At 38.2% G+C, this 23,262-nt stretch overlaps 2 protein-coding genes and 1 long non-coding RNA gene across 5 annotated transcripts in view; 1 reads left to right on the forward strand and 2 right to left on the reverse strand.

The window, feature by feature from the left end:
- Positions 1–23,262, forward strand: part of LOC147872810 (uncharacterized) — a 112,152-nt gene that overhangs the window by 81,811 nt on the left and 7,079 nt on the right. The gene's annotated exons all lie outside the window — the stretch shown is intronic.
- On the reverse strand, positions 1,500–8,676 carry LOC110831982 (E3 ubiquitin-protein ligase SIAH1B). Of its 2 annotated transcripts, XM_022068570.2 has the most exons (5): positions 8,530–8,676; positions 7,026–7,095; positions 4,140–4,337; positions 3,095–3,205; positions 1,500–2,029 (listed from the first exon to the last, which is right to left on the reverse strand). In XM_022068570.2, exons 3-5 carry the CDS (start codon positions 4,322–4,324, stop codon positions 1,537–1,539), a joined length of 789 nt encoding a protein of 262 aa, XP_021924262.1. In that variant the 5' UTR covers positions 4,325–4,337; positions 7,026–7,095; positions 8,530–8,676; the 3' UTR covers positions 1,500–1,536. The 2 variants fall into 2 exon arrangements, with proteins under 2 accessions (XP_021924262.1, XP_021924261.1); XM_022068569.2 differs by lacking the exon at positions 7,026–7,095.
- On the reverse strand, positions 8,858–23,039 carry LOC110831983 (E3 ubiquitin-protein ligase Siah1). Of its 2 annotated transcripts, XM_022068571.2 has the most exons (4): positions 22,855–23,039; positions 12,926–13,143; positions 11,126–11,553; positions 8,858–9,579 (listed from the first exon to the last, which is right to left on the reverse strand). In XM_022068571.2, the coding sequence occupies exons 3-4, from the start codon at positions 11,476–11,478 to the stop codon at positions 9,078–9,080; spliced, it is 855 nt and encodes a 284-aa protein (XP_021924263.1). In that variant the 5' UTR covers positions 11,479–11,553; positions 12,926–13,143; positions 22,855–23,039; the 3' UTR covers positions 8,858–9,077. The 2 variants fall into 2 exon arrangements, with proteins under 2 accessions (XP_021924263.1, XP_021924267.1); XM_022068575.2 differs by lacking the exon at positions 12,926–13,143.

Below are 23,262 nucleotides of genomic sequence, written 5' to 3' on the forward strand. Positions count from 1 at the left end.
CCTAATGTTTAGTCTAACGTTTCATTATTAGGCTATACCGAATTTAATTAGAATGTTGTATAAATGTACTGAATCATAAGCTTTCTTGAAATATGTAGCGTAAAGAAGCTGATCTACTGTCCCGTTGTACTCCTTTCGCGCCTAGTATCTAAAGAATGCTTAACTTGATCAATCACGTCGAAATCCATACTGTTGATCATAATAATTTCGTCCACGGATAGAATTGACCTTGTTTAAAGAATTTCTTGGTAAGTTTAGCAATTGTGTACTTTTAAAGATAGCCCCTGTGCCGAGTTAGGAGTTAGTAGATCTGTTGCATTGCATTGGAGCGGAATATTCGCTGCGACGCCACGTTACACTTTAATGCAGTGAAACATGTGTAGCTCTTGTTCTGCAGCCGAACTGCCTTCCTGCTGTGTGTTGTCGTTCTGTCTAAATGGGAGCCTGTGTCGTTCATTCATTCATTCACTCCTACTGCAAGCAGTAGCATGACAATATAGCTCAAATGGACCACTTCGCCAGGCTAACATATCCCACTGTGCTTTGGGGTGCCTGGAATGTATGTGTATTTGTTGATAGGCTAATTGTCAGTATATTATACCAGACCTGGACTATATTTTTTTGCAGTAACCTTAATTAACTTTCTCATAGTGAGTGGTTAACTGCCCTGCTCCGTATTCGGGAGGTCCTGGACTCAGATCTTGACACGGAAATCGGCTATTCTGACTGAGGATTTTCATTGTATTCCTCAATCTGTAAACTGTCTTAAACGTCTGGAAGACGGTAACCTTGAAATGTATTTAAAATAAAAATAAACATGCATATGAGCTGTAGGAAGAAACCCAGGTTAGCTCTTTAAAGTTAGCGTAGTATTTCATTGCATGATGGGTACTGCGTATACAAGCACTGTTTAAGTTATAGCTTTACGGTCACCCTATGACACCATCTTCGAATTATTACCTTCTAAAATACTTTCCGAATTCACTGCCTCCATAATAATATTGCACATGGAAGAAATCTGCGTCTCACGATGCTGAGTACAGTCACGGAAAATGAAAATTTCGCTCGTTGCATCATACCCGCCATTATTTAGGACTTCTTATAATGTCCTAGCATTTTACAAAGAAGGTATTTATTAAGCTCGTCGTTTTGTCGTGGAATTGCTGACAAAGAATCACAGCAAATACTCTTCATCCTCCGAATATTTCAATTAATCTCCGTAATTACCAGCTTTTTTAATTTAAGCTTGTCAACTGATTTTCGGTTGCAGTGTGCGCTCATGTTGTAGAAAGTAAGTACTACTTTTAAAATGAGCGCTTTAGTCCTGTTTAATGCAATATTAATACGTTTAAATAATTTTATGAAATTGCATATTGTGTAAATTTTAAACGACCAGGTTCAACATTGAAGAATATTAGCTCAGACACGTAATACCTATTTTAATATTGAGTGCAGGGGGTGGGAGATGGTCTTAGGTAACTAAGGAATTTAAAAACAACTAACGCAGACATCTATTTATAGAGACTACATGTATAATTATGTTCTTTCAATTTTAACTTTGAACTGTAGTGAATTGTTCTTGGTAACGAAATGTTTTATACTGTTCAGATCAGTGTTAAAGCAGTCTGATGATTTAAATATGCTGTCGACGTGGTCGTCGTCAGGGTGTGTCACCCTGCTATACACGATGCTTCGCTTGAGAGAATCCCCTGGTACTGGCCCGAATTCTAGCGTGTACCTGTACGTGCTGGCTTGCTTTTTGGAACCAATATACTGAATAGCTTGCCACCACTTGTTCTTACTCGAGTCTTGTCGAAACTGGTACCAGAAGAGTTGATCCAAAACTGAAATGAGTTGTGTGCTGGTACCGCTGACCCTAAAATCGTGGTTCGACACTCGGAACACCTGTGTCTCTTTCCTCCAGTGCATAGCCAGACGATCATGGTTTTGTTGAACGTGCGTCCATAAGTCAGAGCGTCGGCCTTTCCAGGTGCAGCCCTTACTCTTTCCTGCCAGACACTCGTACACCCTGCAACAACATCGAACGTATTTCGGCCGTAAACGACTGATTTTCTTCAAGACACTTCCATTCGTCGGCATTACTTTCTGTTTCGTTCGTGGTTGGAAATAAAAATGTGAATTTCCGAACTGTATGCAAGGACGATAACTGGCAGTGGGTCGTGACACTCTTTAATGGTTGAAAAATAGTGCATTTATATATATCATGCAAGGTTCTTCAAGAGAACACTTGGTGTTCGTAGGCATACAGAAAATGGCACAGATGACCTTGAAGAGAGACAGCAGTAGGGGCAAGAGGGCGGAAATAACTGTGAAATAATGGACCAGACTGCGATCTGTGAACAGTTCGGATGTATTTAAAGTCTGTTTTAAATCGCATTGGCAATTTAATGCAGAAAATTAAGAAGAAAATATCTAGGTTATGTCTTGTGTTAGTAGGTAATGGTGAGTTGAAAGCATCGGTAGAATATAATGCCATTAAAATGTTGTTATTACAATGAAGAGCACGACATGTTCTCTAGAATGTCGGAGATGGCTTTGTTAAAATTTTAGTTCTCTGTGAGATGTATCTGGGCCAGTGAGGAACAAGTTACAAATTGTTTCAGGAACGAAAGGAGGTTTTTGGGCTGGTGGAGTTTAAGTGTATGGATTCCTAAACAGTGTAAAGGAAGAGCTATGAAGAAATTTTTCCCCATGTGTGATGAATTTAAAGATTGTAAATTGTCATTTTAGGTTGTGGTGGGACTGCAGGTTGGAGGATTAATTAAAAATGTTCGAACGTATTACAATACAATGTATTAATTATATCTAACAAAATCATGAATTGCAATAACAAGTCTTTAAGGATTTTGGAAATACGTTTTTCAAAGAAGAAGGTGGGTAAAGTTGTATCAGTGAAATATAGGATCAATTTTGAAATAAATAAACATTTCATTAGGAGATAAACTCATAGTATCACTAATTACAGAGAAAAGATACAAGAAAGAAGGGAGGGAGTAAAGACAGATAAAAGGAAGAAAGACAGAAGGAAACGAAGAAATAATGAAGGGAAGAAGTTGCTCTTTCCTGTTCGTACCTGTGTTGTGGTGACGGTACCTTCAGCTTTGCATCACTGCGATTGTCCGTGAAGCAAGTCTCGGCTATGTTCTCCAGCGCCACGTTTCTGGATGTGATGGTCAAGGGCTCCCTGAAGACAAACACGTCAATACGGAAAGGCGTTAACTTTTCTCTTCTTTTTCGTGGAACTGAAGATGAAAAATAGAATCATGATGCTTTCGGCAAGCCGAAATGTAGCTGTGACCGAGAAGCATTTCTGTTAACCTCCATTTCATTTTCAAATAACCGAAAATAAACAAGTTAATAAACAGCAAATACGAGGACACAGTGGCCAATATTATTATGTATCAAATATCTGTTGTGGAAGTGACCCTGCTTATCAAATAGGCCTGATTTAAGGGTGTGGTTGGTAGCGTGAGTACAGTGTAAAGGTACAATTTGGCTGCACGCGACAGAGACAAGCGACCGAGGCAGGCGACAGAATTGCGAGACCGAGACTGGTCGCTTCCTGTCTGCTCTCTGTACAATCGTATAAAGTACAATTACGAGCGCGAGACAAAGACAGGCGACAGAGACAAAGCACAGGAGACCGCTCTCGGACCAGTAGTGTCTCGCGACGGGCTCAGGCAGCACGTGTGTTGTTGAGTAAAATAATGGCAGAAATTAAATTTACTGGTGACCAAGATGAGCAATTGGTAGAATTAGTAGCAGAAAACCGACCACTGACCACCGACAGAAAGATCCTTCTTCACGTCTGGTTTTGAATATTGAACTTATAGGTTTTCTTTGTTTCTTTCGCAACAAATAACACAGCAACACATCATCTTCTGCTTCTTCTTTGAGTAACCTTTTTAGAAGCATTTGTGTACTCATTTTTCACAGAATATGTGCACGTATGTCTCAACAAAACAAAGAAAACAAACACTTTGCCGCATGTCTCGGTCGTCACCTCAAAAGTGTGTGGCGACAAGCTGCGATGTGTCCGTCTCCCGTCTCTGTCGCCTGCCTCGGTCGCTTGTCTCTGTCGCGTGCAGCAAAATTGTACCTTAATAGTGGAATCGTACCTGCATGTTGGGCAGAGGGTTAGTTGAGGCTTGCAGACGGAGCAGATGTTATGTCCATTGAGGCATTGAGTTATCGGCGGTGTCATGAAGTCAAAACAGACTGGACATTCTAGAAGACTCGCAAGACTCTTACTCAAGTCTGTTTTAAATTTTATACGAGTTGAACCTATAAGCTTCGCAGCCATCTTAGATGGTGACCTACAACATATTATTATTTAGAATAAGAACATTTCGCTTATAATTGCGTATATTTGAAATGTTCTGAATAGGTTTTCTAACTGACTGGCTAATATGACTACATCTTGAAGAAATAAAGTCACTCAGTGGTTAAATTCTTTTAAAGTAGTTCGTTATTGAAAATTTGTTAAATGAAAGCCCGTTTTAAGTACTGTAATTAGAATTATATGGTGGACTGAAGTAATGTGTGCAGTTCGTATTAAAAGAAGACAAATGTAAAGTATATATACCGGCCTATATACATGTTTATTTAGTAAAAACTCTTGAAGGAAGACCCTGAACTATTCGATAGTTAATTACTTAGTTAAACAGCATACCAGAATACACTTAACAGAGTGGGGTAAAACGTGAAGGCACATAATGCGAGCTTACGTCATTGCATTCATTATCTGATCAGTAAATTATTTAAGGGCCTGCGATGCACGTCATATTTGTGACAGACACAAGTGAGGTCGTTTCTGATTAGAATGTATTTTAAATAAGATAATCACTGACGTTTTGACGTTAACAACGTTTGAATTTCGAAACAATGATTCTATGAGCTGTGAGTGTCAAAGAATTTGATGCAATAAAAAGATGTTAATTGTCATTTTCTGGATTGTGATACCGTTAACAGATTCTGATTAAATATAATACAAAACGGTCTAATACAACTAATTATAAAAGTAACAATGTAACATTTCGCTTTGTGAAATAACCAATACTTTTATTTAGTCTCTACTATATTATTATATTATAATGTATTCGACTATACCATTTATTATATGATATTTTATCATTAATTTATATTATATTATCAGGGGGACATTGTTAATAAAATCTCCTAAATATGATATTATATATGCCTATTATAAAATATAGGATATTATATACCTAATATGTAATGACAGTCGTTCTTAAAACCTAACATGAAGGATACCTGATCTTTGTAATTTTAACTCCTTGTCATTACAAACAGGACGGTCATGCGAACTAGTAAGGTTGAAAGAACGCCAACGCCATTCAGTGTACCGAGTAGAAGTTTTCTTTCTTAATGGACATTTTAAAAACATGCCATTTTTACTAGGAAAATTCCATTACAAAGGCGTAAAAACAAGGTGACAGATGCGTGAAATATTTAGGTAGACTATATTGACAATTAGTTATGAATTCTTGTAAGCTGGCTTGCAGTATTTATTTGGTTACATGACAACAACAATTTATTATACTCATATGGCAAAAGCTTTTCAGCCTGTACAAGGACAATACAGCCTACATGTTAAGCGAACGGCCGGGACTTAGTCAATCTTTTGAGACAAGCATTTCTAATCTTATCATCAGTCTGAGTGTACATATTTGTTGTTACGTGAATAAATGAAGCTACGAGTACATAACTTACTTCGCATCATCGAGATAAAACAAAAACTGTTTACGGTATCTTGGAGCATGTTGGGCTAAGATGCCATACGAACAAAGAGACGCTATTACGTTTAATGAGTAAGGAAATGCTATTATATTGAGTGATTCAAAAGCCTCCATACATAGGGAAAATGTTCGCATTTTTAGCAAACTGTCACTTTATTCACAAAACATGCTCTACATGGTTCTCATTCCTTTGAAAATACACACTGATGCGTCTCTCCCATTCATGGTGAACTCGCGTTAACACATCTGTTTCGTAACTTTTCGTGATATATCAAGGCCTTCAAGTGTCCTCACAAGTAAAAATCTAATGTTCTGAGGTCTGGGGACCTCGGAGGCCACTCCACGGGACAACAGCGACCAATCTAGGAACCCGGAAGCTTCTGATTCATTATTCCCTATGTATGGAGACTTTTGAATGACTCTGTATATAGGTAAGAGCATAGACCTTTGAGTAGTGAACTCCTAAAGCTAGTGTGTTATCGCTGCAAATAACTTATTTAGGTTCCGTTATATAACAGAAATGTTTCAGTTGAGGACAGTTTCTCCGGAATGGAACACAATGAGACTATTTGTCTAAGTTTGTTCTAGTTCAGGTTGGTCTCCGTTGTCGAATATAGGCTCACACTTGATTGTCTCTTTGCTGTTGGTAGTCAAGATTTTATTTTACGAAAGTTTTTCCATTTGTAATTGTTTTTGTTAGTGCATGTCCATAATTGGTTTTATTTTCTGTTATCAAGAGCATAATTAAAGGAATTATCATCACAATCGTCTAGTCTGTGAGTTTTATGTTGTACATTTTGCTGCGTGTCTGTTTTATATTTCTTTTTGTTCTATTGTTTTTAGTTTTCGGTTGTAACTGGCCTTGTTTGGCTGTTATCTAGCACATGAATAAATTAATGGAATTATTATTATGGCCTGTTAAATTAATATTTATAACTTTCACCCAAACAAGTGAACTATGAACTTATTTCGCTTATCGTCTTGTAGGAGACATAACTATGTAAAGACTCTCTGTAAAGAAACATGAACGAAGAACTTGACTTTATACGGGTGATTCCGTTGAAATTGAAAGCCTATAAAACATATTGTCTTTAATAAATGATAAATATGCAATTGCAGCTTTAACTTCGCTCCCTATACGTCTGTATGAAGTGGTGCTTAAATACATGGACGGCTTTAAATCTACCAGTTTTTCAAGGGCTCTGCATCATGCAGTCAATTACTTAATGAAAATTCCTGACTTACCTTTAGCATGCCGGGCCTATGTTATAAATTTCTTGCTCAGGCTAGGACGACACTAATGAAGACCATCATTCTATCACGCAGAATACAACAAAATGTAACACTTAGTATTCCCTGTTTTTTACACATATATCACGGATTCTTCATGCATACAGAGACGATATTCCTAAAAGGAATATAGGAATCAGGAGTTCGTATTATCTCCGCGAGCCTTATCAGAGTTAGAAAATTAGAGATACCTCGAATCTTATCTCATGTTTATCAAATATCTCCATTAGTTTGAAATGTAACAATGATCGAATTGTATCAATTCCTCTGAATAACTACTGTTATGTACTTAACAAAGACACAGAAGCGTCTGTGACTGAAAAGTATTATATCGTGTCATAAATAACACTGAAATTAGAATTTTATACAGCCCTGCATTAATAAGTCAAAACACGCATATGATTAATTAATTTCTTATAAATCAATACAATTAACAATATAACTAATACCCAACTTATAAAACCAATTAATTTCACCTGTCACTGAGATAAATTATTTAGATGTCCTCCTTTCAGTGCGCTGCATATATCTGTCCGCCAATCCGACGCATGGTTTAATTACAGATGTTAATACACAGGCACTAATTAAGCCCTGACGTCAGAGGCACTGGCTATATTTCTGTGAAATGTTGTCATCTATCTAGGAGTTTGAGCGGCGTCTGAGCCCAAAATATCGACATCTTCACCGCCTTGAGATCCTCAAATCTCACATAATATGTGAAACTTAGTATAAACACTATGCCATGCCTCCCATCTTTGTGGCAAAATATTCAGAATTTACAAATACACGTTTTGTATTCTTAATTGGTTTTATGCATTTTATTGAAGAGGCGTCTGTATATATTTATGGCACCTACATATTTAAATTAAAATATTCCAGTAATTATGGCAAGGCTTTAAACTGATAACTGTGAAATTATCGACCAATTTTTGTGCAAAATTTCCATTAGTACAGATTCTGGCAGTAATAAATTCCCATTATAACATAATTTCACAGTTTCGCTCCGTCGCCGTGTTTTTATTACTAGAGCAAAGCGCTCCTTTCGGAGTTCCTTTTGTCTATCAAGGTCATTCGGCAAAAAAGTGTAACGAAGAAGGGTCACAAAATGTGTAAGATCAATATCAACAAATCGACAACAATGGTTACCTAGGAAACGTCATCTGTTTACCTAGCATGCAATAAAAGGAAGGGGGTTAAAACACTTGACCAACCTCCCCTTCAGGGGGGTTGGTTGTGTTTTAAAATCTTGAGTAAGAAACTAAACCATCACCACCCCCCCCGAATGGGGGGTTAAAACACTTGAGTTTTAAAGTCTTTCTCAAGTGTTTTAACCCCCTTCCTTTCATTGTATTTGTTGCCTAAATATATAATTTAAATACAGAGACGTCAGTTTTCGTAGTCGTAATATATCGAATGAGCAGTATGACTTGAATGAGTAGTATTATTAGTATCAGTTTACCTTGTTGGAGTTGGTACTTCAAATAGTTGATAACGTCTTCTTTCACTTTTCTTCATTTCTTAAATAGTTCTGATGTTTTAGTTCTTTACGTCGCTGTTCGGAGGCCAACTGTCAGTCAATTTTCAAGAATGCGATGTGCTGCTTCTGGAGCAGTGATCATGCGACTGTCTTGGTAGTTGGTGATCTCGTCGTTGTAAAGCGTTATTTGTTTGATGACATCATTTTTTGACGACAAATTTCTTTGATAATTGTTTGGCGACGACGACAAATCACAAATTTTAGTATAAGAAAAGAAGATTGGTATAATATTATTGCCTTCTAAACAGTATTCCATATAGAATTCTTATATTTGATAATGTTCAATCTCCACGCAACATTGTGTCGTTGTTCGATAATTATTGCCGTCAGACGGAAAACTAATTGCAAATATAGGGCTGCCGCTGTGAACTGGATTTTTGGAGACTTTTCTGAATTAATTTTGTTAGAGTTAGTTCATTGATGGCACTCTGAAAGAAAGTTTTTGTTATGCAGCAAATTGTGTTCCATACTCAGTTCACAACTGCACAATCCTCCTCATTTTGTATTACTTTAAGAGAGAAGCGTAATTTATCTTCAGATACAAATTGCCTCATAGCGAGAATAGAAACACACAGGCACTCTTCCGAGCTGAACACGTCATCAATAATCTCAGTATCAGTATGTGTGTTTCTACTGAATTTAATATTCATGCCGATTGGATTTCTCGAAAAAAATTCAACTTCATATTTATACTTTGCTGCATTTTCTTCTGGTCCGACGTACTGTACTGCGCCGAAAAATTTTGATTTGAAACTGTTCTTTTCATGATGAAACCAGAAGAGTTCTCCATGTGCCAAGATCACTTGAGTTGTGAGAGTATGGTCATAATTGATAAAATCCTTGATCTTGCATACATTATTATTGGTTAGTATAAGCGTTCTTTTATGAGTTTCACCGACATGGTTCAATATTTCCCAGCGTCTTCCCGACCAACAGCAACCCACTGATCTCCCAGGTTCACAGTTGTACAACCTGCAAAACATATAAGAAAGTCGTCCATCTCACACTTGACTCATAGTAATCATGTAATGGTTTATAACGCTGGTTGAATATTATGATGGACATTGTCCTCTGTCTGAGGTATATTTGATGTACACGACGTTTTGGGAGTTGACTGTACTCGCTTTCAGTGACTGGTTGTCATGTTATTAACATAGTTATATTCTTATTATTAAAGTCAGTGACAACGGTCAGTATTGAACCAGAGATGTTTAGAATGCAAAGCTCGTACGCTAACTACTAGGAGAGAGGTCTGCACACGCCCGGGCTTGGCCATCGGGCATCGGTCCGACCCGGTTCTAGGGTCAGCCAGACCTGGTAGCACAGTTAAAGTTCGAGTCTGATAAAAATTATATCAATCAGATATCACATAGAACATTTAGGTATTTCTCCGGCTATTCTGTTTTCGATAAGAAAACGTCGTTCGTAGTTAACGCTCGCTCGTGACACTATCGAGTTCCGAAAACAGATTTCTCAGACTTGATTTTGTCGGTCATTTTCGTAGTTCTCCTCTCACGGATATTTCGAGATAAAACACGAACTTAGCACGTGACGTCTTTATATACCGTTCCTCAAACATCAAAAAAATCTGAGATGTTTTAGATCATCGTTAAATAATTAATTCCATAATTATTGACGTGAAAGCATTAAAGGAAACACGTATTAATAATACGGTAGTGAGGCCGTATTGTCAATAGATGGGACTTATTTTGGGCTGGAATAAAAGAAGTCAGGGGCAGGTAACATACTTGAAGTACACTTCGGTCCCTGACTGGGTGAGTCCAATTAGTTTTAGGATTTGACCGGGTGAAATTCTAAAATTGCAGTCCGTGCACCCGGTGAATCCGACTGTTGTCAATAATTCATTTCAATTCAATTCATTTGTTTAAGTGCTTGACAACAGCCAGGTAAAGCCAATAACAGTCAAGCACTGAACAACAGTACAGGATAGTAACAATATCATGAAAACTAGTTCTCTGAATACGGGAGTAGAATCAACTCCCGAAACGTCTTGTATATCGAATATACCTCAGACAGTGGGCTATGTCTAATATACTCTGCCTGTAACTTCACTTATGATTTTATTAGTGTGGGAGCAGGCCTTTCTTACTGCAAGTTAGCATAGCATCTTCAGTGTTCATTCTGATGTCAGATGTGTTAGGATGAATGTCAGAACAGGACTTAAAAAGAAACATTTTCGGAAAGTAAGTGCAGAATATGTGGGACTATATTTATCCTGGCACTACATGTGTCTAGTGAAGTGTGGGGGTGAAAAACTACATTGCAAGACGTTATCAGACCTAGCTATTATGTCGCGCCCGCAAATACAAGAAATACTAGAACTTTAATAAGCAAAGAGAGGAAACAAGAGATTAGGAAATATTTAGTGTCAAGAAGGCAAACATTACAGAAGTCGTGGAAGAGTATGATGTTAAAAATAACCTCATGAACCTCTCGGAACAGACCTCCGTTGTTTTGTGGCATTCTTGACCTCGCAGGCAAGGTACTCTAGACCTACCTGTAGGCACAGACTTTCATGTGGCTGAAGATATCGTGGATGCTCGCCTTCTTAACCTCGCAGCCAACGTCACAGTTTTGACACTTCTCCAGGCACCGCTCAGCCAGTTTCTCGAGGGCGACGTTGCGAGTCAGCAGGATGGACTGTCTACATGTCGGACAGTTGTTCAGTCGAGGTCTGCATCTTGGACAGATATTGTGGCCGTTTTTGCACAGACTGATTGGTGGTTCCATGCTTTCGAAACATACTGGGCACTCCAAAATGTCGGGTAGACATTGTTTTAATACGTCCTCAACGCTGCCGTTCATCAGTCTCCTATTTTCTAATAAAAGCTTCATTTCGCCATCCGCCATATTGGAACAATCCTTTCAGCAGCCTTTATACTTGACACCTAGACGCTGCTGGTGGTTGATTGGATGGTGCTTTCACTGCAATTAAGTTACATGTAGTCAAGTAACCGTGAGTGATCTCAAACACGAACTGTTTGTTAGTTTATTTAACTACGTTATTTCAGCTACGTGGGTTATATATCGTGGAATAGGAATATGACTGCAATTGGTAAACTGGGAAAGACACAAAAACGATCTGTCTTCATTCTAGCATTTGTCTGGAGAGACGAGGAAACTCTTTTGTCCCTACTTGGAATGGAAGCCCGGTCTTCCGGCTTGCATTCAGTCAACATTACAGCAAATCTATGTGGTCTGCGGATTATGAATCCTTGTTATAGAGAGATATTACAATCAGCATTAGAAATACATAAAGCACGTCTCTCTAGTGTGTATTTAATCTTTTGTCGTAGAATGGGGTGGAACTGATACTGTGGTTTCTAGTGCGTCCGTCCTAACACTCCCTGAAGAAAGGAGTGAGGGGGAATGAATTTGGAAAGAGACGGTTCTTAATTTCGGAGTAGTGTACTGTCGTGACATTTCTTGAGGAAATGTAGAAGAACCACGAACAGTTCCATCAGAAGTTCACATGTCTGTTCCAATTCGAACCGAGGTCTATTCGAATGCAAGTACAGAGTTTCCTTTAGAAAATCCTGCTCGTTTATGTCGGACACTGTTTACACAAGCAGGTGTTATTGTAACTGCTCTGTGTATCCCCAAACATAATTTTCAGTTCGAAAGTTGTGTTTATTTTACTCAACAAATAAATTGGCGCTGGCCTATGTGACCGCCTCTATCATAATATTTGAACTGAATGACCTATGTTTATGAAAGTTTGTATGAGTTTCATTCGTATCGTTGGAGTTCACATCTCCGTACCTTATAATGTCCGAACCAACTCCTTGAATGATATTCATTCTTTAGAAGCTGGTAGTCGTTCAGCTAACCAAACGAAATTCCGCCCTTTGAGGATCCCGGCCACTGAATCTTATCCTGAGCCAGATGAATCCATCCCACATCCAACACCATATTTCCTAAAGGTCCATATTAGTATTAATCCTTCATCTGTACGTAATTGTCCTAAGTGGTTCCCTCCCTTTCAATCTCTTGACTAAAATTTTGTGTGTATTTCTCGTGCATCTCTCCCTTGAGCACTACATGCCCTGTTTGTCTAATTCCCCATGAGTTCATCATCTAACAATCTCTTTCTTCCTGTTACATCTTAAGTTATTTGTACTGAACCGAATTTGAACCCGATCCGCTGAAATATCTAGGACAACAAAATTTTCTGGCAGAATTTAATTGGATTATAGACGTTCTAAATGTTAATAATTCTTAATTAACTTTTAAAAATCTTCCCCACTTTTAACTTTTTAAGTTTGTTACTATAACTAAGTAATTATGCATATTTTACCTCTGAAGACAGCACCAAAACACGAATGTTCCTTCCTATTTACTATTCACACTGCAGTATGTTCAGGATGACTGCGAACATGTAGTAACATCTGTAACAGTCCTGCGAATACGAGTGATGGAACAAGAAAATCTACATCAGTAGCAGGAAACGACAAGGACCTCTCGGAATGAGCCCAAGTTTAATCTAGAACGCCCAACCAGAAGTGACATCATTATCTGAGACAGAAAATAAACATTGCACTGTCGTCGCACGATGTTGTTTAATGTGGAATTTAATAGATCTGTATACTTCTTCAGTTCAAACATGCACCTGCTTCTAGATAAGACAACATTGAACCGCGTCTGCCCAATGTAGATTTTAGTTACAGTTCAGAAATCCATGCTGCATAGGCTTACTAACTTGTTACTCATTCTTTCTTTCTGCTCGTTTATGCTGTGGGGATTTAAACTTGTTCTGTTGCTTTCTCCCTCGATTAAACCTTTTTCTAAGACGAATCATTCGGAAGATGAAAGTGTGATGATGATGATGATGATGATGATGACACGTAATCTAGTCGGGCAGAATCTGTGCGCTCGATAATCTGTGAGAAGGAACTGTGGGGTTAGAGGGGAAGGAGAGGTTGCAGATAAGAGAGCATATGCTGTCTATACAAACATTATTTCGCAGGAGCAGTACATAGTAGATCACTCCTGTGCCGGTAATACCTTTGGTTTATACACTTTACGCATTTGTTTTCCTTCTATCGGCAAGCTAGTATTGTAGACAAAATGCACAAATTTCCCCCCCCCCCGACTACAGCGCATTATAAATTCGAATGCAAACCACTTTATTGAAGATGTTTATAATGCTCCACTCACAGCAGAATGTAAAGTCAAGAAACACGTTTTATATGAATTCTGTGGGCGAATTTTAACATGTGACCATAACATTTTAAGATAATCGTTTAGGATGATTCATCATATCACCATACTCGTATGCCCCAAATTTCTTAAAAATGCCTGCAATGAAATATACACGTATTCCACAGCGAATCGTCACATAGAAAATCAGTATTAACCAGTTTGCAAGGTCACTATAGTGGTTCTTCCGCAGATAATCCGTCAAAGTTCACGGGAATTAACTCTTTTTTTGTGTTTAAAATAGAGAGGTACAGAATACTAAGATGAATTGTTTGCAGTGGGGTGTTATTCGTGTTGCTTTTTTTTAAGGTTCTCAAAGTTTTTCCTATCCCTTGCTTTTAAAAATAGGCCTACTTGTACTCTAAAGCCCACAGACCTGAGATTTTGGATGCAACTGTCCATTTCAGCTATTGTGGAGCCACCTGATAATTCAATACTTTTTTAAGCCACGATTATTTATGTAAAATACATGTTTGCTGTCACTTCGTGTTCTACTCAGAATGCCGTAAAGTATGGATCTCAAAATAAACGTAACTACAATAAAACACAACACTGTATATTGCTTTAGATGCCGCTTAGTAAGGATTATTTTATTCGGATTTAAGAAGCCGTCTCAAAATAAATGACTACCATTTGTGTCGGTCTCGAAGCACCCACGTTCTGGCCAAGATTCGCACTGTTTAAAATGTGTTTTAAAAGATTTATTTAATCAAGCGCAACACGTGATGGGGCTGCTGGAACAACGAAAATTGGCACAACTTCGTATTTTAAATATATATTTATGTTAATTTGGCAACCGCTCAGTCTCTAAGCCTACCGCGATCTTTTTGATTGGGAATCAAAACCTGAAAATTGTTGCACAATCCAAAATGTAAATATTTGTTACTCTTCGTACATTTCAATTCTTATTAACATTTTCGTGATATCTTTCTTTCCTTTGTTAGTAATGCTTTATTTCGATTAATAAGTGAAACGTCTTCAACTTTTATGATAATATTTCTTACACCCTGTCTGTTGAGACAGTAATGTTTTTAAAGAAATATTCATTATTAATTCCCATATTCGGAAGAGTTTCAATTGTTCCACCAGTTCACTTAAACTGCTTTAATTCTTAAGATGAAATGTAAAGAATTGTCCTTCCCTTAGAAGTTTCTTAGCATTTTGGAATTGAGATTCATGCCTTGTTCAGAACTGAGTATATCAGATATTTCTTTATCACAATGATGAGTTACCGTGCTGAAACTTAATTTAAACTCACTTAGACTCAACAAACAAAATTCAGTTTCCAACTCGTATTTCAAAGCTCCATGTTCTGAACACATGCACTGGGCTGCACCCAGGAATTTCTTCCTATCTTGTTTACTGAAATAACAAAATGACTAGCCCAAAGCTCTTATCAATAACTCAGACGAGAAACTATGGATAGGATCGAACTATTTTACGACACAATCAATATTTTGAAATGAAAAGAATTTTGTAGGGCGTGTGTCTTTGACATGTAACCATATATTTGATCACGATCGTCTTCGAGAACGACTTTGATCTTCATATTTTCCTATAGCGCATTCATACAGCTTCTGGGGTTGACACATATCTTCGTGATGGCGCACTTCTTGCAGTTTTAATTTAGCCTCACAGCCTACGGTACGATTCTTGCGAGGAAATAGGAATTGCATGTTATTATCTCAAGAGACATTACGAATCTTGATAAATTATGTGTCACAAATCGGACATTTCAGACAAATCGAAACGCTGTTTATTATTGTCATCATGTGCCGGGATTACTCGGTCACGTATTAGATGTCGAAGGTTCGATTCTCGGTAAGGGCAGGGAAGCTTCTTATGTACATAACAGGCTTAAACAGTCTCTTATCCAATGGGTATCTGAGGTCTTCTTCCCGAGAAAGAAGCTATCACAGAGTGAAGTTTACAGCTCACATCTGTCTGATGACGAGTTTAAGAATGCCTGAAGCATTACCTCCTTTTACCATTGCATACGTCTTCATTGGTAGGACAATTTTTCCATTTTATATATCAAAGTCCATTCATTTACAAGTTTCATTGGTTTTTAGTTTACTAAATTTGACTAAATTTTAATTAATTTTTCCTTTACTCTATTTTTCGCCGGCATGGTTATACCGTTATGATTCTCAAGTTTCTATGGATACCACTTCGCTGGTGATGGAGTTGCTCCATAAATCACTGCTGCACTTTACGCAGATGAATCATACAGATGAATTACGTATAAAACGAGGGCCGAAGTATCGCTTAGCCTCGTGTTCTAGTAACAAACCACGTCATCGGCCATCGGGCGATGTAATAATGATTTCAATGAAACGCTGAATGTAATCCCGTTTAAATCCGTGTAGAGTTCGATAAGTCGTCGCTAGAGGGTGATGTATGCACGTGCACAATTATAATGAGAATATAAACAGTTTACTTTTTCAGCTCTAACAATTGATGTTTGGCTTGTGACGTCATTTAGTGAGAGTCGTCTCCTGTAATATGAACTGAAGTGAAGGGGGGATGAAGGAGCGAAGAATATATAGAATAAATTTTTCTGTTTAATGGTGCTGTGTAGTTGTATTTTACCAGAAGCATTCGCTGAGAATGTAGTTTTTTATTTAAATAAAAAAAATAGAAAATTTGTAAAAACAATTAAATACGTGGAAAGATGTTTACTGAATCTACAAATGATTTTATATATTTTGTACAGCTGAAGTATAATTTATCTTCCCTCAATTTAACCTATCTCAACTTGGATGCGCATAGTGAAGTTCATATTAAATGTGGGAGAATGATTTACTTCTCGGTACACACGTCTCAGAGGCGAGTTTAATAACATTCAATTGTTCAAGAAAATATAACTATAGGCCAACTATAACTTTTGTGCAATAAACATTTCAGCAATGGATTTGTGTCTGCATAAAAAAGTAAACACTAATGAAGTACACAAAACGGTAAAGAACCCATTTAAAATATATGATCCTACTACAGTACATCTACCCGCTATTGACTGCTATAAATTCATAAGCAGCCTCTGATATGCAATGTTGCTTTGTCAGCTGATACCAAAATACACTAAAAAAAATTGAAAAATGTTTTTCAGCGACACGAGAGAAATTGTCGATTTTAGGAGCTGTCTGTACTTGAAAGTCGGTTACTGATCTATATTAGTCGCCAGGGAGGATTTAGCGAATATCTGGTTTATTGTGTCGCCATGGGCTGAGCAACTAGCATGCAAAAGTGACGTACGTGCATTTTGAATGTTATTGTAGGCCTACAATTACGCCCAGGCTCTCGTGGGTCATTAAGCATTGTTTTTCGGAGAATGCGTGCTAAAAAAAGTTCGGAATGTCATTCTTGACTTCCTATCTTCTATCTAAAAGCAAAATTATTTAAATTTAAAAACAAATTTAATGTTTATTTTTATGGGGCTTTCACCCTGAGAGTGGAACATAGTTTCAAGGCGTTTGAGAAGAGATGCTGAGGAAGATATTTGGACCTGAAAGACAGAAAGAGTGAGAGAGAGAGAGAGAGAGAGAGAGAGAGAGAGAAGGATACTGAAAGAAACTACATAATGATGAGCTTAATAATTTGTTCACTTCCTCTAATACCTTAGGGTGATTAAATCAAGGATTATGAGACGTTCGGTTCAGAGCGCGAAACCTGCCAGGAACCTCTGTTTAATCTAGGATAATTAATTCTTCGGTTATTTAACACCACTTTCAGCCGAATTCGCATTTCTGCGAAACTCCCGTTAGCTATAATCGCCCCGTCATTCTGTACCCATGTAACAATATGTCATTTTGAGATTAAAATAGGGCTTTGATATGAGTGATCAGCGCTTTAGGTTTTATGAAAGATTCTGTCTTAATTATTTTAAAGTACTATTTCTGAGATCTTATGGAGATACTGAGGAATATAAGGAAAGAACCCAGTCAGAACAACCTAACCTAACCTCAGAGATTTGAACCATATTCCTCCCCAAAAAAAGTCCAGAGCATTACACCAGTCTGTACTACAGATGTAGCGGAACTGCCTCCACTCTTTCTGTACTCTTTCTTGGAACAAATTAAATCACATAGGAAAATCGATGTCGTATTCGTATTGGGAAGCGTCCAACTACTTCGTCATGGAACTTGTAAAATTATGCTCTGTGTGAAGGAATTCTATCGCTGTTCACATTGAAATTTTGTTGTACAGTTTCAAAATCTACTTAGGACCGTTTTACTCTCAATCCCTGGCTGCTAGTGTTACTATACATTCATGAAGTGTGGTGACTGAGGAAGGGAGTTGCAGAGCGTAATAAATAGTAAAAATGCCCTTAATTTGGTTAAGAGACGCGAGAGAGAGATCTGAGGGAGGGGGTGTGTTCAATATGGAGTAATCCCGTCAGTGTTTACACAGTGCAACAATCACATATTAAAAGCAGGGTGACATGATTGATGTTCTTGAAGCACACGGTGGGTGCTAATAAGTGCGTCATGACGGTTTCCATGCACGCACGAGTTAACTCGTCTAGAATAAATGGCGTTTTTAGACTGAATTTATTATTCGTGTGGGAAGATCTCTGAAGAAGCCTATTGTCATGTTTCAACAGATCGTTTCCTACACAAATCACCTGCATCACTAGGACAGAAATTATACTTCGCTATGAATATAAGAACGAAGAATTCCATCCATGTTTTATGTAACAGAAATTTCTTGCAGCAACTAATAATAAGTTTGTTCATAAAAACAAGCTCGTGTTCTCTTTGTCCTTCTGAATTACGTGTGTAGCAGAATATAATAATATTATATAAATGTTTGTTACGTTAGACGAATCGGGGTATTGTTGGTAAAGTGCATAAATGAAGTAGGCAGCTTCTCAAAATTCTAGAACAGTTCGACTTTATGTAGCTACCAATTGTAGTAAGTTATACCATTAATATAAATTTAACTTACATAAATACGGTTACCTGGTACATCTAACTCAGGTTATCCATGCTCTAATTGACCTTTGGGGCATCTGTTCACAATAAATAAATAAATAAATATCTAGTATAAAAAGATTTCCACGGGCGACTGAATCATGATAGGCCTACGAAAGTTATAACACTAGCAGGTCGAAATGCCTTTCAAAACGTAAACATTTAATAATAAGTGGATGTACTTGGTCAATTGACGTTGTTTTCGAATTCTTTCAGAAATTTGTACGTACAGTTTCAAATCCTAACCTTTATCTAAACATAGTCATTGTATAATCCATTGGTTTTGCTGTTTTGCAATTGGAGCACAGAAAATGCATACATACATACATACATACATACATAAACGTTATTACATTCCATGGAATCATAAGTAACGTATAGACTTTTCATGAACCTCGAAATTTAAATGCATTTGACGTTTGTAATGGGCCGAAATGTAAGTCAGTAGGCTGAACTACTGAGGTGGGAAAATTAATGTAAATTTAAATTGGGACATAAACCACTTACGCACTCAACTTGATGTAACCCCCACCCCAATATCCGGAGGTCTAGAACAAACCCTGCAGACGCGGACGAGCGACGGTTCTCAATTGTCAAATGGCGTCGAGAAGGCTGCTCGATAGCATCTAATCCCTTGACTGCGAGCAAATGATGATAAATAGAAAGGCCCTAACTCCTTTCCTTAATAAACCCCTTGCCTGGGGGCTTGTGGGTCGCTGGACGAGAAAGTGGAAAATATAATACGGAACACTTAGGTCCTAACAAGAGGATTCACACTGGATTATCCATCAGCTCCAGCAGGCCAGCATTTTGAAATTTTTGTCTTCTGTGGCGTTCCAGAAGTGTTCAGTATCAAACCCATTTGATGTTGACGGGTTCCGATGGATTAATCGGTATAAACTTTAAAACCAGTCGCACTGCTTCTTAACACAATTGTTGACATACAACCGCAAGCATTTCTGTAGTCACGTTTCAGTTATTTTTAAGAAGCGGTTTCCCAGGTTTTCGGCGACACGGCGTTCATAACCAGTTCGAAATTCGGTCAGTTAGTGTCTATATTATTGATATGCGCGGGCCTAATTGAATCAGAGAACGGGCAGACTGGCAGATATCCGAAGCTGTCCAATAGAGTTTTGGAGAAAGAACACTCAGATAAGCGAAACCGTACGAAGAAAAAGCTAATGTACGATCCAAAGGTTTCACGGCGACTAGTATTAATAAAATATTCTCGGGCTATAAGCTGTGTCAGGAAGTTTAAAATGACCGACGTTTCATGAAGAAAAGGCTAGTTTATATTTGAATCCTTCAGGTTCTCGGAGTCCCTGTGATCGGTACTTTCCAGCAACAAAACATTGTGAGAAACTTTGGGTTTTCCTCGTAAGATTCTCGGACTGTTTACCCACTTTCAATTGTCCATCAGTGAGCGGAGTAACAGAAACATAAATACATCGCGTTGTTCACGGGCTATTTGTCATTTTAGACACAAGCCCTGTCTTTAAAGTTTAGACAGTTTAATGTCAAGACAAATAGAAACTCGTCTGAAAACACACGTACGACACCTGCAGGCAATATTTACGCCGCTTTTCCCCGAAACTAAGAACAGTTACTCTGTAGGCATTGAATTAACAAGGACCAAACTTTTAATCAAAGCCAGATTTACGTGTCTGCGAATACACACACATCTCAACTGGGTGTGTGCGAGCATGACCCATCATCTCCCCCACCCTGCAACTGGGTAGTAATGAAATTAGAGCTAATCCCTGACACAACCCCTCGGTAACATGTTTAAGCTGACAAGACATGGCTTGGTTACCCAGTGTAAAAACATTTGTCAAGTTCCCAGCTTTACTGAACAGACATAGTTCTATTCTGCGAGTATTAATTGATACGATTTAGTGGGCCATGTTCGTATTTCAGTTAAAATATCTGAGTATAGTCTCGAATAATGTAAAAGAGCAGTAATTCTCAAATTGAGGTGTAATAGAACGGAAGCAGAGTCGTTGGCATTCCTACTTTCTATGCAGGGGGTCCCGAGCTCACATCTTGGCCCGGAGACCGCTATCCTGACAGGGCTTTGTGTTTTTGATCAGTTCCATCAGGCAAATAATAAAATCGAATCCCTTATTAGATCTCGACCGCTTTACTCCATATCCTTTCTAATTCCTTATTCATTAATCTTCCCATAACACAGCAATATTTCTATAGTCAGAGCAACTGACGGCGTCGTTGAATAAACCATACATAAATAACTAACACACCTTCATACCCAGTTTCCCTAGCCATATTGTTAACATTGTGCTGCCATCTATCCACCATTGATGTGTAACACAGCGGTGAAATGTAAGCAGTGGCCCGGTCGATAAAATGGTTAACTACTCTTCAATCTTCCAAAATCCCCCCCTCCCCCCCCCCCCTGAAACTCTCTTCTTCTCAGGGGAATTTACTCCGTCCTTTTGGTAGAAACGAGTATGTGTTTCATAATTCTTATTGCAATGCAATGAGCATTGAGGTACAAATGTAAAAGGAAAGGTAGGATTATGTTTCATCTTTTAGAAATAATTTGTTATGAGATAAATCTTTGTAACAGTTAAGCCACAAAAATATTTTATAATTCATATCCTAAAGATGGCAATTATTTTGCTGATTTTGTCAGTGCACATTACTGCGTAGTTACTGCTTGAAGTTACTTTACCCAAACAGGAGCAATTTTGTAATATTTAATAGTGAACCGTCAGCTCCTCCGGTCCACCTTATACTTGCTGATTCGTTGCTCGTGTATTCTAAGCCCCGAGATATTATTGGGGAAACCAAGGAACATTGAAGGCAGTTGAACTTTACAATCTATCAAATCAAATCCCAATCAATTTGAAGTTAAAGCAAATAAATGAATTTAATAATTAAAATTGAACAAAGCAAAAATGACAAAAACAAAACTGTAATACAAAACAAGAATACAAATTAATCTTTCCAAATACAATATTAAAGTTTACACATTCATACAAACCCCAGGTGCGTCCATACAGATGGCAGCGAACCTTCAACACCATTTGGGAAACATTTCCCTATTTAAGCAGAATAATACTTAAGGCCCCCCTTAAAGTTTGTAGGTTTGCGAGTACTGGTTTAATACCCGCAAACGTCCCTTCAGCTGCCAGATCCAGCCGTCAACCCGACGTCAATTATAGTATCACATACTATCTCACTCAACCCCAAGAACAAAATTCAATACATAAAAATGTAGACAAATATATGGGTTGTAGTGATTTCACAAAAACTTCCATTAGTTTTTGCTAGAGACCAAGTTCCTTTTTGGTCCTCAACCATAATGAAAAAAAAAAACTTCTTTCACTATTCACTTCCCACAAGGAACTTCATTATCCGATAGTGGAACAGCTTCCTCAACACAACTCAACTGCTCCCTACTCTTTTACGACGACGACTCCACTCTAGTCTGGGATTCCCCTGCCAGACAAGCCCCAATTTACACATCATACTACACAGACATCCGTACACACCCAACACCCAGTGAATATCACAACACGATGCGTACATAACAACGCTCTTTCCAAAGCTTCGTACTTTTCCGAGCGACCAATTTCCTATGGTCCGCGATCAGAAACATGAAAGATCAAGTCCATCCTTTGATCAATCATCGGTTTGAACCGCACAAGGATTCAAACACTCTCTTGTCTCGGCGTGAACACGCCCCCAGGAGACCAAGAGAGCCGCTAGCCTCTCAACCAGGCATAAGCTTTGGATCACGTGTATCATTACGCAACAGCTCGTGATCGAACTGGTGCTTCCCCGTTCTTATCGCGCTGCTGCTAGCCTCTCGACAGGCGTCCCATTCCACCTTTGAGAAACGCTCAACAGACGCGATACATTCACCAAAACACAACAAATACTCTTTTCATTTACACACAAACAAAAGATTAATAACTGTGACAAAAACAAATACAATTCTAGTCGACCTATATGACGATACATACACGACAGTAAGATGAGGCCCTTATTACAACTGAGCCACACCCGATTACAAGCACAACATACTTACAAGTTCATTTACTCACAAAAATAATGAACACAACAAGAAAATAAACTATTATACAGGTGCAGATTCTGTCGATTATCATAATGAACGTACTAAGCTAAATCTGGACCAAAATTGACGGCCCAGACAATTTTTGGTGCCAGACATAACTCTACGCACATCTGTTCATTATGACCGTCGAGCAGAAAGAGGCCGACCACATCCAGGTCAGTCCTAGTCACACGTCTTCCCGAGCATAAGACAGGAGAGGGGGAAAGTTACAGCTAATTGGTTAATTATGACGTAAGGGAACATAGAGGAATTATAACTGAAACGTTATCTCGCTGTTTACCATCCTCTCGTGGCCGACCAAACACAGTTCAAATGCTGGCCGTCAGAGGTCATCGAAGGCCTGAACCTAAGAACGGTTCA

This window comes from Zootermopsis nevadensis, unplaced genomic scaffold (assembly GCF_977971745.1).
Source record: "Zootermopsis nevadensis isolate Lab colony 2312 unplaced genomic scaffold, Znev_1.0 Znev_ptg000024l, whole genome shotgun sequence".
NCBI lineage: Eukaryota > Metazoa > Arthropoda > Insecta > Blattodea > Termopsidae > Zootermopsis > Zootermopsis nevadensis.

What these genes read in the sequence shown, in the direction of transcription:
- LOC110831982 (XM_022068569.2), bottom strand. Translation starts at nt 8,585, where the DNA reads ATGAAGAAAAGTGAAAGAAGACGTTATCAACTATTTGAAGTACCAACT. An exon ending in ACCCTCTGCCCAACATGCAG is followed by an intron (nt 3,206 to 4,139) that starts GTACGATTCCAC and finishes GTTTGTCTTCAG; the next exon opens with GGAGCCCTTGACCATCACAT. An exon ending in GTACCGTCACCACAACACAG is followed by an intron (nt 2,030 to 3,094) that starts GTACGAACAGGA and finishes ATGTTGTTGCAG; the next exon opens with GGTGTACGAGTGTCTGGCAG.
- LOC110831983 (XM_022068575.2), bottom strand. Translation starts at nt 11,478, where the DNA reads ATGGCGGATGGCGAAATGAAGCTTTTATTAGAAAATAGGAGACTGATG. An exon ending in ATGAAAGTCTGTGCCTACAG is followed by an intron (nt 9,580 to 11,125) that starts GTAGGTCTAGAG and finishes TATGTTTTGCAG; the next exon opens with GTTGTACAACTGTGAACCTG.